At 29.1% G+C, this 13,444-nt stretch overlaps 1 protein-coding gene across 1 annotated transcript; it reads left to right on the forward strand.

Annotated features, from left to right (window-relative positions):
• Positions 1-1,192: 1,192 nt before the first annotated feature.
• On the forward strand, positions 1,193-5,441 carry LOC136090910 (zinc finger MYM-type protein 1-like). Its single transcript, XM_065817886.1, has 3 exons — positions 1,193-1,674; positions 1,734-3,130; positions 4,843-5,441. Exons 1-3 carry the CDS (start codon positions 1,193-1,195, stop codon positions 5,439-5,441), a joined length of 2,478 nt encoding a protein of 825 aa, XP_065673958.1.
• The last annotated feature ends 8,003 nt before the right edge of the window (positions 5,442-13,444 follow it).

Here is a 13,444-nt window from a genome sequence, read left to right on the forward strand (position 1 = left end):
TGCGCACCAAAGATTCGTGGTGCAAATTCCAGGCTGAAAAACTGACTGGAAAAGTGGCATATAAAGAAAATATTTGTATTCCTGCTTTTGTGTATGATGCTTTCAAACCAATATTTATGAACCTTGGTTCCGATAAACTTCTTAAAAAATGTTTACACGGTAAAACGCAGAATCCCAATAAGTCATTAAATCAACTGATATGGAGGCGATGCCCAAAAGATATATTTAATGAAAGAATTGCTCCAAGCATTGGAGTGGCATCAGCTGTGCTAAATTTTAATGATGGTCAACAATTTTTAAACAAGTTATTTAATGAACTTGGAGTGATATTTGGTATAAATGCGCAAAATTATAATTTTGCGCATTTATACCAAATATCATTCCAAGTTCATTAAATAACTTGTTTAAAAATTATGCAATACATATATGTATTGCATATACAGGGGCGTGCAGAGCGTGAGTCACCCGAGCAAATTTCTCGGGTCCCCGGACCCTATGGGGGCCCCCAACAGCGGCAATAACATTCCAGGTTTTTTTTTCCTTCTCTTTTTCCCCATCAAGAGCTTTAACTTACATAAAAAATAAAAAAAGCTCATTAAGTTTAATGAAAATTGCCTCAAAAATGAGCTTGAGATCTAATAATTTTTTTAAAAATAAATTTAGCGTTGCGTAATTTATAGAAGATCCCTGCGGAAGAGCTTTTGTTTAAATCTTATCTACATGCTTATCTTGAATTTAGCGGGAAAAGTTATGTGTTTAAATCTTATTTTAAAAATGGCTTATTTAGATTAGTTTTTTTACAGGCGATTTGCTTGATTGTACAATTTAATTTATAGATTAATAAAAATAAATTTAATTTTTTCATTTTTGTGATTAATTATATATATAAAATTTGTATTAATTATTTAATCGTGTATATATATATATATATATATATATATATATATATATATATATATATATATATATATATATATACAAACATATGTATATATATACATTTATATATATACATATGTATATTATGTATATATATACATATGTTTGTATATACAAATATATGTTCTTATATATATAAATATATATACATATATATATATATATATATATATATATATATATATATATATATATATATATATATATATATATATATATATATAAATATATGTATATATTTAAAAGAATAAAAATGAAATGCACGTATCCATCTGGTGCATCAAAGTTAAAAATCAGTAAAGTAAAAAAAGCGGCTCTACAAAAAGGAAGGCAAACATTATTTGATGTTGGAATTACAACTACTCCTAAAACATCAGATGCCCTTTACACTAGCTCAACGAAGCAAAAATATGACGGTAGTATCCAATCTTCTGTTTCTGGTAATAGTGCTGGCAGTATAGAGAAATTAGCCACTTTTGAAGACTGTCAAATTAGTGGTAGTGATAATACTTCTACAAGGACCACTAGCAGTGATGGACCAGCATTGTTGCAGCCATTTGACATTGGTGAATTTGAAACAGAAAATTTCTCCCCTTCTCAGCTGGAAAAGTTTGTCATGGCTGGTCACATTCCTTTCCCACTGGATATGCCAAAAGATAATGGAAATCGCATATTTTCAATGTCAGTTTTGAAAAGCAGAATGCCGAAGGGGAATCCTTCTCGCGGGATTGGCTTGTATTTAGCCCAGCAAAGACAGCATTGTTTTGTTTTCCATGCCAATTATTTTTATCTAGAAATCAACTTCCACACATGACTTCATCCCTTGCAACGATTGGAGGATGGGGATATGAAAAGAAGTGGAAGAATCTCATCAGTCGAATTCCTGAACATGAGCATTCGAAAATCCATAAACAATGCTACATTCAGTGGCGTGAATTGGAAGCTCGAATGAAAACTGATCAGTCAATTGAACATTTGATGAATCGCCAAATTCTCAATGAAGCTGACACCTGGAGAAAAATCTTGGAACGAATCTTGGATGTGATTCTGTTTCTTGGTGAACGTGGATTGGCTATTCGTGGAAAATCTGACCTAATTGGAGATTCTCATAATGTAAATTTCTTAGGATTGCTGGAACTGATTTCGCATTATGACCCAATTCTTAAGGAACATGTGATAAAAGTTAAACAATCACAGGACAAGGGTCAACGTCTTCAGGCGCATTACTTGTCAAATCGTTCTCAAAATAAATTCATTGGCCTTTGTGCAGCTGAGGTTCGCAGGCAAATTATAGAAGAGTGCAAGTCTGCAAAGTATTTTTCAATTATGGTTGATGCCACTCCTGATGTGAGCCATACTGAACAAAGTTCGTTTGTCATTCGATATGTACATGAAAAAGAACCTGGAAAATTTTTAATTGAAGAGCGGTTTTTGATCTTTGCAGATTGTGCCAAGAAGACTGGATCTGATATTGCGGAATTAATTCTGGAAACTTTGGAAACATTAAAAATTTGTTTTGAAGACTGCCGTGGCCAAGGCTATGACAATGGAGTCAACATGTCAGGAAAATATAAGGGTGTTCAAGCAATCCTACAAAAGAAGAACCCATTGTCTGTATTCTCACCCTGTGGTTGTCATTCATTGAATTTGTGTGGACAGAATGCTGCCTCAAGCTGTACAGATGCTGAGACTTTCTTTGGAACTGTTCAAACCGTATATACGATCTTTTCTGCTAGTCCGCAACGCTGGGAAATATTGCAAAAGAGACTTCACGGTGTGTCTTTTCATGGACAATCAGGAACACGATGGACTGAGAGACTTGACAGCATTCGCCCTTTCTATAATCCCTTGAGTCAAATCATTGAATCTTTGAAAGAAGTTAAGAGCTTGAATCTCACGCCTAAAGCAAAAACTGAGATTAGAGGTGCTCTAAAATATATGAGCTCCTTTAAATGTGTTCTCATGTCTGGAGTTTGGCTGAAAGTTCTCACATTGATTGACCGCTGCAACCAGGTCATTCAGGCAAGAAAAGCAACTATTGATATTGAGGTGGAAAATATTGAAGCATTGATTAGTCAACTCAAATCTGTTCGGGAGGAATGGCCTACAGTTTTAGAAGAACCCAAGTTAGTTGCAGATGTTGCAAAAATCAGTTCTGAATTTCCAATCCACAGAAAAGTGAAACGCAAAAGTTTTTTTGGGGAGCAAATTATTATTATTTATTTATTATTATGTATTTCGCCGATAAGAAAAATTTACAAGTTTATGCAATACAAATATATAAATACATGGCTGGGGCAAGAAGAAGACAAGTTCTGTCTTATCACCAAGCCCCTTTAAATAAAAATGTCAATAATAAAAATACAAAACAAAGTAACTCGTTAAATAAACGTTAAACAAAACGTTGCGTTAAAATAAGATAACGATAAATAAAAACTAAAAAACATTTTACGCTATATTACAGTGTAATAAATCCAAAAGTATGCGAAGATTTTTTAATTAATTATTTTAATTAAATTATATTTTTTCCTAACTGGTTTTAGATTTATCAACCTTTTGAATTTAAATCATAAAATAACAGATAATACACGAACAACAAACAAACAAACAAAAAACAAAAAAACATTTTTTAAAAACATTTTAGTATCATGTGTCTTTTATATCTGTAAAGTTTATTATATCAGATAAAAAACAACGTCATAATGTACAAATTGAACTGTATATAGAATATATATTTAAACCATATTTGTAAAGAAATAGACAAACGTGATTACTCCTAATCAAAAGCTTCAGAAAAATTTTAATTCGTTGTCATTTATTAAAAGCTTTTGCTTAAGTTTGTTTTTAAATTGTTTAATAGAAGAAATAGTTTTTAACTCATTATTTAGTAGCATGTTCCATAGTTTAGGACCTCTGTTAGCATTATTTAATAGCATGTTCCATAGTTTAGGACCTCTGTTAGCAATAGAGAACTTAGTATAAGAGTAATAGGTTTTAGGTTGAACATAATTGTTTTCTGAAAATCGTCTTGGGTATAGATGATATATTTTTTCCAAAAAAGAGTTAAATAAAATAGGTGCTATTTTTTTATTAACTTTGAACATAAAAATAAGAATTTGATAAAGATTTAGTTGAAATACGTTGAGAATATTAAATTTAATGAATAGAGGTTTAGAGTGTGAGAAACGATCTACGTTTCCAATAATTCTTAAGGCATGCTTTTGTTGAATTAATAGTTTATTTATTTTAGTTACTACACCAGGCAACGTTTGCATAACTTAGGTAGCTATGAATAAATGAAAAATAAATGTATTTTAAACAGGTTTGATTTAATAACTGCTTAGCTTTGTAAAGTAGACCAATATTTTTCGAAATTTTATTTTGAATTATATTTATGTGCTCCTTCCAACTCACATTTTCATCAATAACAACACCAAGAAATAACAATGAACGCTCTCTTATTATACAAGAGTTATTTACAACTAAAATTGGAAGATTTAATGGGATGAGTCTCTTTTCATGAAGACGATGGAAGAAAGTATATTTTGTTTTTTTATGTTTATGGATAATTTATTTGCTATAAACCATTCACTTAGTTTTTCAAGCTCTTTGTTTACTGTTTCAAATAAAGAACTAACATCCTTATCAGAATAAAATAAGTTGGTGTCGTCTGCAAATAGGATTGAATTTAAGATACTTGAAAATTTATTTAAGTCATTTATATAAATGAGGAATAAAAGGGGTCCTAAAATTGATCCTTGTGGGACGCCGCAGGAAACTGTCGCAAAATCCGTTTTACTATCATTAAACGAGATGTACTGTTTCCTGTTTGCTAGATAACTTTTAAACCATGCTAAGTTAAAACTTATGATACCATAATTGTTAAGTTTGTTTAAATTAAAGGTGATGAACAATTTACGGAATTAACAGAATCAGAATCAGGAGAGGAGGCAACATTTCGGAGAACGGTTTTTTATCACTTTTTTGATTCTGTAATTGGTGGACTTACTGCACGTTTCACAGCAATTCAAGAAATCCTTTCTATATTCTCTTTTTTGTGGAAGTATCAAAAACTGTCTGAAGCAGAAATCAAGAGTGCTTGCTCACATTTTTCGCAAAAATATTCTTGTGATGTGACCGAAAATGAACTGACTGAAGAATTGCTTCACATAAAACAAATTCATACTGCAAATTTTGGAAAAGACCCTCTTGCCCCATTTGACTTATTAAACAAAATTTCTGAAATGAAGCTTGGAGAACTCTTTAGAAATATAGTAATTGCATTGCGTATTTTTGCTTCAATTCCAGTGACAGTAGCTTCAAAAGAGCGTTCATTCAGTAAATTGAAGCTCATCAAGAATTTTTTGCGCTCAACTATGGGACAAGAACGAACAAGTGACCTCGCCATTTTGAGTATCGAGTGTTTATTAGCAAAAAATATTGATTTCCATGATGTGATTGAAAAGTTTGCTAAACAAAAGACAAGAAAAATAATATTGTAAGAAACAACAGCTGGACTATTTAATTATACTTATATTCCAGTAATATAATAAAAAATTTAAGCAGTCTTTTTTTTTTTTTTGGAGTAAAGGGGGTGGGCCCCTAAACTGAAGGATGCTCGGGGCCCCCAAATCCTGTGCATGGCCCTGTGCATATATGTATTGCATAAAGACGAATATCTAAAGCAGAAAAGCAATGTACCCCTAAAGTAAAATCTAGAAGAAAAAAATTAAGAGCAATAGAAAAGGTTTTTGTGATCAAAATGAAACATTGGAAGGTGTGACGTATAAAAGTGGAGAATTTTGAACTAACGTTTTTTACTTTTTTTTTTTAGAATTGCGTTTTTCTCAAAGTCATGTTATTTGGGCTGGCGACAAAAAATATTTTCAAAACTAATAATCAAAATTTTTTGAAATTTGGCACACCTATTTACTATATTAGTATCTACAGCATACACTAGTCTTGAGTAATTAATCTTGAGTGCTTTTTTGGTTTTGGTAATTTTCAAAGATTTTGTGCCATCATTTACCCCCAAAATTACCTTAATTCACATAAATGCAAATATTTTGTTATTTTTTAGACCTAATTTAAATCTTTTAGTCCACGACACAATGCCACATGTAATATATCACCAGCTAAAATTTCAAATAAAAAAATATATCGGTTGCTGAAAAATCTCTGTCGCTCTCTACCCCATTTTTGGGCCATTAGTAATTAATAAGTTAAAAATTATTTTTTATTAATTTTTTTGTATTGTTTTTTTTAGCTGTTTAATGGTGTATTAAACATTGTAGAAAAAAAAATATGTAAAAGTTGAATATATATTTTTTTTCTCTCATTACTGTACTACCACCTTAATCTTTTAGTTCGTTTATAGCTTTAAATATTTTTGTTGTTCTACTTTATTTTTAACTTATCTTTTTTATTCTTTAGAACAATTTCTTCCGTTTTTTCTTTTCTCTTTTTTTCCTTTTCACTGTTAATAAAACGCTTTCGTCATTTGCGATCATGGTTAAAAAAACTGCCGCGGTGAGGCGGTTAGGCGTGCGCTTTTTGCAAGGTTTTTTAAAATTTGACTGTAGTTAAGGTTTAAAAAAGCGTACGCATCACCGCCTTAAGACGGCGTTTTTTAAACCTTGTTTGTGTCATTGCAAAGAAGAAAATTAATAAAATGTCAATGTCAATTTCAAATGTCAATGTCAAATGTCAATGTCATTGCAAAGTAGAAAATTAATAAAAAAAGTATTTATATGTTTTAAAATTTTTCATTGGCATTTTATGAGTATAAATTGCTCGTGGAAAAGTAAGAAAATAATTGTTTTAATCTTTAGGTGTTGATGCCAATAATCATATTAGGTAGAGGGTGCCAAGAGCATTATTTTGCAAACAAAAGATCGTTTCTAATAATAATATATTAGTTTTCAGGATTATGCTTCGGCTGTTAACCATTGTGCAACTTTCTTACCTGCGTTAGTTTTAGCAGAACAAAAAAAATTGAGTTTCTCAAAATAATTCACAACTATAAAAGAAAATTAGAAAGGATTTTAATAGTTTTTTATAATCTGCTTCTTTGCTTTTAGACACCTTTTTTCGAAACTTTTGATTTAACTTTATTATAATTTCTACTTCGTTGCAAAATTGTCTTAACTTACACCTGGTGGAAATGCAAGCTAGTTGCTACTATGGATAAAAGACGCGTTTAATACGTATAAAATACGTAGTAATACGTGTTTTAGACTTTTTAAACACTTCTTATGTCAACTAACTATTTTTTTTAGAATCGGGCATCAATTTTAATTTAAACAAAAGTTTATTTCGATGAAAAAGGTAAACCTTCAAATAGAACCACGTTTTTAAACTGCATTATTAAGGGACGGATCCAGGATTTTTTGTTGACTGAATTAGCTAACTTCCATATTTGGAGCAAACTCCAAACATTTGTATGTTTATACTTATGTCAAATAATGATGCTTTGCAAAAAATTGCAATGATTGACGGCTGGGAACGAAAATGCCCTTTAACTTCATAGTAAAACGTGAGAGGCAACAAGTCGATAAATTATTTTTTGTACTATTCTCAACTAGACTTATATTCATCGATAAGTTTTCATAGTATTAATAAGTAAATTTTCATAGTTGGTAATAAGTTTCATAGTATTATTTCTCAGCGTTCAAAAATTATGAGCATATAAAGTTTAAACCCCCAATTTGAGGGGTTTACATATTATATATGATCATAACTTTTGAACGCTGAGAGTTAATACAATGAAACTTATTCCTTACTATGAAAATTTACTAATTAATACTAAGAAAATTTATCAATGAATATAAGTCTAGTTGAGAATTGTACAAAAAGTATTTTATCAACTTGTTGCCTCTCACTACTGGGGGGGGGGGGGGGATGTCGTTGTTTTTATGAAATAATATTTTTGCTACGCAATGCAACAGCAATTTATTTAAGTATTAAGTTACTTAACTTGAGTTTTTCAAAGTTTTTTGCTTATCGCCACCATTAAGATGTGATTATCAATTTAATAAGTTTAATTAGGAAATTAAGTTTTTTTAAATTTAATTTTTATTTTTAAATCTTTTCTAATTTAATAAAAGTAATTAGAGTTTTAAGTCTTTTTTGAAGAAATTTATGAACCTATAAAAGTTTTTTGAAGAAGTTTATGGACCTATAAATGATATTCTGGTTTTTCAAGCGATATTTTGTTCGTTATAGTCCGCATCTCATTACAATCTTTGATAATGCAGGAATGATAAATTTTGGAAATGAATCTTTTAACTTAAATTTAAACATTTTTAACTCAAATTTCTTTAATTTAATAGTTAAAGTAATTTAATTGTGAGTTAAAAAAAATTAGAAATCTTGCGATTTTACAGCCACAGAACAAATTTATTTAACCATAGATGGCTTAAGTGCAAAAACATGAAATCATGAAATGGTTCATATAAAACCTAACTATACTTTTAACCATAGTTTGACGTAATTGATTGATTGCATTTTTATTAAAAATAATCTCGGTTTTCTCGAGGCACCATTTTGTTCTAATTAAGGCAATCGATTTACAAAGATGCAATAACATCAACAAAAATCGATCATGCGTTACTTTTATCATCACTGTAACAACTTTAATAACTCATTTAAATAAAACAGTTTTATTTAATGTTTTAATTAGCGAAACATAATAAAAATCTTCAATCGTCAGTAAAAAAAAAATATATATTTATATATTATATATATATATTTTTTTTTTATATATTTATATATATATATATAGATTTATATATATATATATATATATATATATATATATATATATATATATATATATATATATATATATATATACATACAATGCCGGTGTTATGTAAATAATATCTTGACCTTGAAAAAAGAAGACCACGCTTGCCTTTTCGCTACGCCCCGTAAGTTGTAACGTGCTTTCGTTGGCAAATGTGTTTTACAATTATTAAAAAGTAAAAAGTACGATTGCTTTGTATCATTAAAAAATTATATACAACTTTTGTTAAGATTAGTTGCTAAGATATAGTTAAAAAGAAAATAATATCAGAAATTATATTTAATTAGATTATTTTGTACAAACCTTAAAAACTAATGATAAGTTAATAGGATAATTTGAAGAAAACTGATGAAAAGGTGATAAGTTAGTTTTTAAAAAATAATAATAACAAAAAAATAAAATAATGATAATAATAATAATAAAACTTTAAAAAGAATTTTATTCATTATCATAATTAAAAAGTTTTTATTTGAGATTTTATTTAAATAGAGAAGGAGGAGAACACTTTATCAGTTCGTTATCTAGCAAAGTGTTTCATCCCCTAATGGGAATAAAAATTTTGAAGCCAAATAAAGCTTTTTTGCTTGCTTATAAATGTAATTTAAAAAACTAGTAGAGTAAATGTGAATAACTTTATTTAAAAGTGTATTAAATATTACACTGTACAACAATTTTTAACTTTTTGAAAAAAACAAGAACCAAATTAGGTTATCTTTATTAATTCAGACGTGCTGATTCCAAATATGTAACCAGTTATGCTGTAGCACGTCACAATTTTTTGTAATAACGATTTAAAGATGTAACGTAAGATGCATTTTTCTATACATATGAATAAGTGTATGAACATGTTTATTATCATTTTAACACAAATTGTTTACTTGTATTTAATTGTATTTAGCCTGGCGTTTGAATGCTGCATCGGGTTCATCGCGCTGCAAATTCCAGCAGTAATCTGCAAGCATGGCGGGGCTCCACTTTCCCTTGTATCTGCTTTCCATTGTGGCAATACTCTGATGAAAGCGCTCGCCATTTTCATCATATATATCTCCATTGACAGAGAAGAAGGAAAGATGGGAATGAAGAAAGTGGAGCTTCAGCGACATGTTACAACCCAGTTGTTGATAGGATGCAATTAAATTGGTACAATATGTTTTCCATGAAATCCCTGGCACACCCGTTTGAATGCATCCCATACTGCAAGTTCATATTGATCCATCGTTCCCGAAAACGTTTCATCCAGCATCAGTTCTCGTATTTGGGGCCAATCGTACTGTTTAGATTGATATAAACAATTAAAAAATATTTAAAAGAATATACATAGATATAAACAATTAGAAAACATTTTGTACCTATATGCGCAAAAGTATAACCGTTTGGTATGTATACAATAATGCAAAGAATGTTACTCTTGAATGCATATCTAATCAAAGGTCAGAACAATAAATAAAATAGCATAATTTCAAATAACATTTTCCACCAGAGCATCTGATGCATCTTTGTTCATGACGTGTCTTTTATCATATCTAACAATGTATCAAACCCATTAATGTCAGATATCATATGGTATTGCACAGCCCTGCTAAGTACTTACATTGTGATGGTTTGATTGCACGAAAAGTCCTTCTTAATGTACTTTCAGAAACGAATCATAGCTACAGGAAGGGAAGATTAGGGTATTATGAGTATCTTAAGCGAAAATTGATATATTAAAAAGAAATAATTACGCTAGACCTAAATTTTTGCGAGTACACAACTTTAAGAGATCACAACTCATTACTCTTTTAGATGTTTGGGCAAAAGTACTAGTATTACCCAGACGACTTGATCGTGCGACCGTGGCGCAGTGGTTAAAGTGCGTGCTTTATAAGCAGGAGATCCAGGTTCGAAAGGAGCTCTGGGCAAATTTTCGCGTCACGGTAAGGAAGGAGGCGTGAACTTCCTGGTTAAATGCACTTCCGCGGTGCTCTGTGACAAGACCGTTAGGACTTCTTGGGGCACCTAATTAAAACTTGATAATATGAGGACTTTAAAATAACTTGAATTAATTAACATTAGTAACAAAAAAAGTAAGGTAAAGAAATACCAAGCTGACAATTAAAACAAATTTTTGAAATATAATGGTTCTTTATTAACAAAACTTATTCATTAAAAAGATCAAGTTTTAAACACTTTTTATTGAAACAATACCACCTTGTTTTTCAGTAAAAAGAAAAGAAAAAAAAAAAGGAATATTAATTATAACTTGTTATTTTTTCAATTTTTAATAAATCAAATCTTTAAACGATAAAAGTACAATTTTATCGAAACTAATTAACAGAAAGATCCTTAGTATTGTTATAATATTAAAAGTTTTTCCGACGTTTTACTTTTATTCAAAAAGCAAATTAAAACCAAAGAGATCGTCCATAAATTACGCAACGTAAAATATATTTAAAAAACAGAAGTAGGAAATATTAAGCTCCTTTACGCGGCGATTTTTATTAATACTAAAATAGATATAAGCTTAATAAGCTATTTTGATTTTTTCATTAAAATTTAAGACTCTGCGATGGAAAACTTTTAATTTTTTTTTGCCTTGTTAATTGTGAAAGTTTGCTTTACGTAATTTATAGACGATCCCAAAAGCAATTTTAGGACTTTAAACTAAATAAATTCAATAAAAAACACTAGGTATTTTGAGCATCCCCAAATTACATAAAAATGGTATCTTTAAATAAAGCCAATAAAATTTTTTCCGAAGAAAAATGGAACGTTTTTTAAGCTAACAAGAGTTTCTTTATGAAAAAGTAAATATGTATATTACAACATCAAAATTTCGCGTCGCAGATTCTTTCATGTGTAATGATAATATTTTAACAAAAAAAAAATAGGGTTTTAATTAGAGCCGCTAGTAAATTTGTTCGCTATTGCTTACAAATTTACGCTAATTATACACCTTTTTATCATTACCCCATCTAGTCATTTTAAAAACTACAAACAACTTGAACTTCACAACTCACATCTTAGAAATCTTTTGGTATGCCCATATAACCCAAGTCTTCTCAATAATCAAAAGATGTTGAATTGAGAAAATAATAATCCCAATTAATTTTCTTAATAGTAATACACATAACAATACATATGAGAAGTATACTTTCTCAAGGGCTATCAAAGACAACTGATATTATCAACGTAGTTCATTAAAAGACAACTGGTATCATCAACGTAGTTACATTAAAAGACAACTGGTATCATAAACATAGTTACATTAAAAGACAACTGATATCATCAACGTAGTTAAAAGGTGTTCAATAATACTTTATGAGTTTTATTTAATCATTTTTATGACATGTAAAGATCCAGAGTAAAATTTCTTTTATGTAATACTTCAATCTATTAGTAGAATTCCTTTTATATCATACTTCAAATTAATGTTGTTAATTCTTTCAAATCTTTATTTTAATTTTTATTTTTATTTACAATTATTTTCGTTCTTTTACAATTTAAGTTCGTAGTATAAAAAAACTTATAAACATTTAAAAATAAAGAAATTATAAATTTATGTGAGCAAAAAGATATTTAACGTATAAAAGTTACACATTACAAATTTTCATAAAATAACAGTGTTATTGTTAAAAAACGCGGGAAACTCACAGAAGACCAGATAGTCTTATCATCAAGAACCGCGTTAAAAAATTAAAAAAATGAGCGTAATATAAATTAATAGAAATTAAGAACAAAAAACTGTCTAAGTTGTAAATAAAATAAAAATAGAAAAAGGAATTTAAAATAAATCATTAATAAGGTAGGTATACTCTAAAATTTTTGAAAGTAATTTATATTTTCTACACGTGTTATAATCTTTTCATTGTTAAGATTATGTTTCAAATATGAGGAGCACGATATGCAATTTTAAATTGTTCCTGCTTAGTTTTGCATAAAAGTTCAATTAAAGTGCGTGCAAAGTATATTTAAGGTTAGACTTTATATCAAAGAGATTGTGTAAAATTGAAGGACATTGTTGAAGTTTAGTTTTGTACATGAGACATAAAGTTTTAAATATGTTTACCTAATATATTGTATTATTCATCCTTTCATTTATTGTATAAATGTTCAAACTTCTGTCTTCAGTTTATATAGCAATCTAAAGGGGCTGTCTATAAAATACGTTAGCAAAATAGGGGGAGTAGGGGTCTGAATTTTTTTGACATTTGTTAACAGGGGGAGGGGGAGGTCAAGACAAGTTGACGTCAACAATGTCACTTTTTTGCATAAATTTAGTTACTTAAAAAAGGAAAATTAGCCAGCATTTGTAGTTCTGTGTTACATAAATCGTGTACACGAAAAAATGTGAAAGAGTAAGCACGTCATTTTTTTTCAGTGGTTGTATTAATATATTTTTAACTGTCTTTGTATTTTGTGGGCAGCATAAAACAATGAAAAAAAAAATGTTTTTGTTTTCCCATTCAACTTAAAATAAGTTTTAAAAAAGAAAAAGAAGAAGATGTAAGAAAAAATATTTTGAACAAATATTTAGAAAATCAGAATATTATCTAATATTTATTAGGAGAAAAGTTGCAAATAAATCCCTATACTGTTAGTCATGTTACTTAACGTTTTTCCTGAACAATTCAATCAAATGCAAATCTGGTAATGGTGTAAAGGAGGTTTTTCAGTTTGGTTAGAAAACTGGTTAACAGTTTTATGAATAGTCCAAGC

Source organism: Hydra vulgaris, chromosome 14 (assembly GCF_038396675.1).
Source record: "Hydra vulgaris chromosome 14, alternate assembly HydraT2T_AEP".
Taxonomy (NCBI): domain Eukaryota; kingdom Metazoa; phylum Cnidaria; class Hydrozoa; order Anthoathecata; family Hydridae; genus Hydra; species Hydra vulgaris.

What these genes read in the sequence shown, in the direction of transcription:
- LOC136090910 (XM_065817886.1), top strand. Translation starts at nt 1,193, where the DNA reads ATGAAATGCACGTATCCATCTGGTGCATCAAAGTTAAAAATCAGTAAA. An exon ending in CCTTCTCGCGGGATTGGCTT is followed by an intron (nt 1,675 to 1,733) that starts GTATTTAGCCCA and finishes ATTTTTATCTAG; the next exon opens with AAATCAACTTCCACACATGA. An exon ending in CAGAAAAGTGAAACGCAAAA is followed by an intron (nt 3,131 to 4,842) that starts GTTTTTTTGGGG and finishes TTTAAATTAAAG; the next exon opens with GTGATGAACAATTTACGGAA.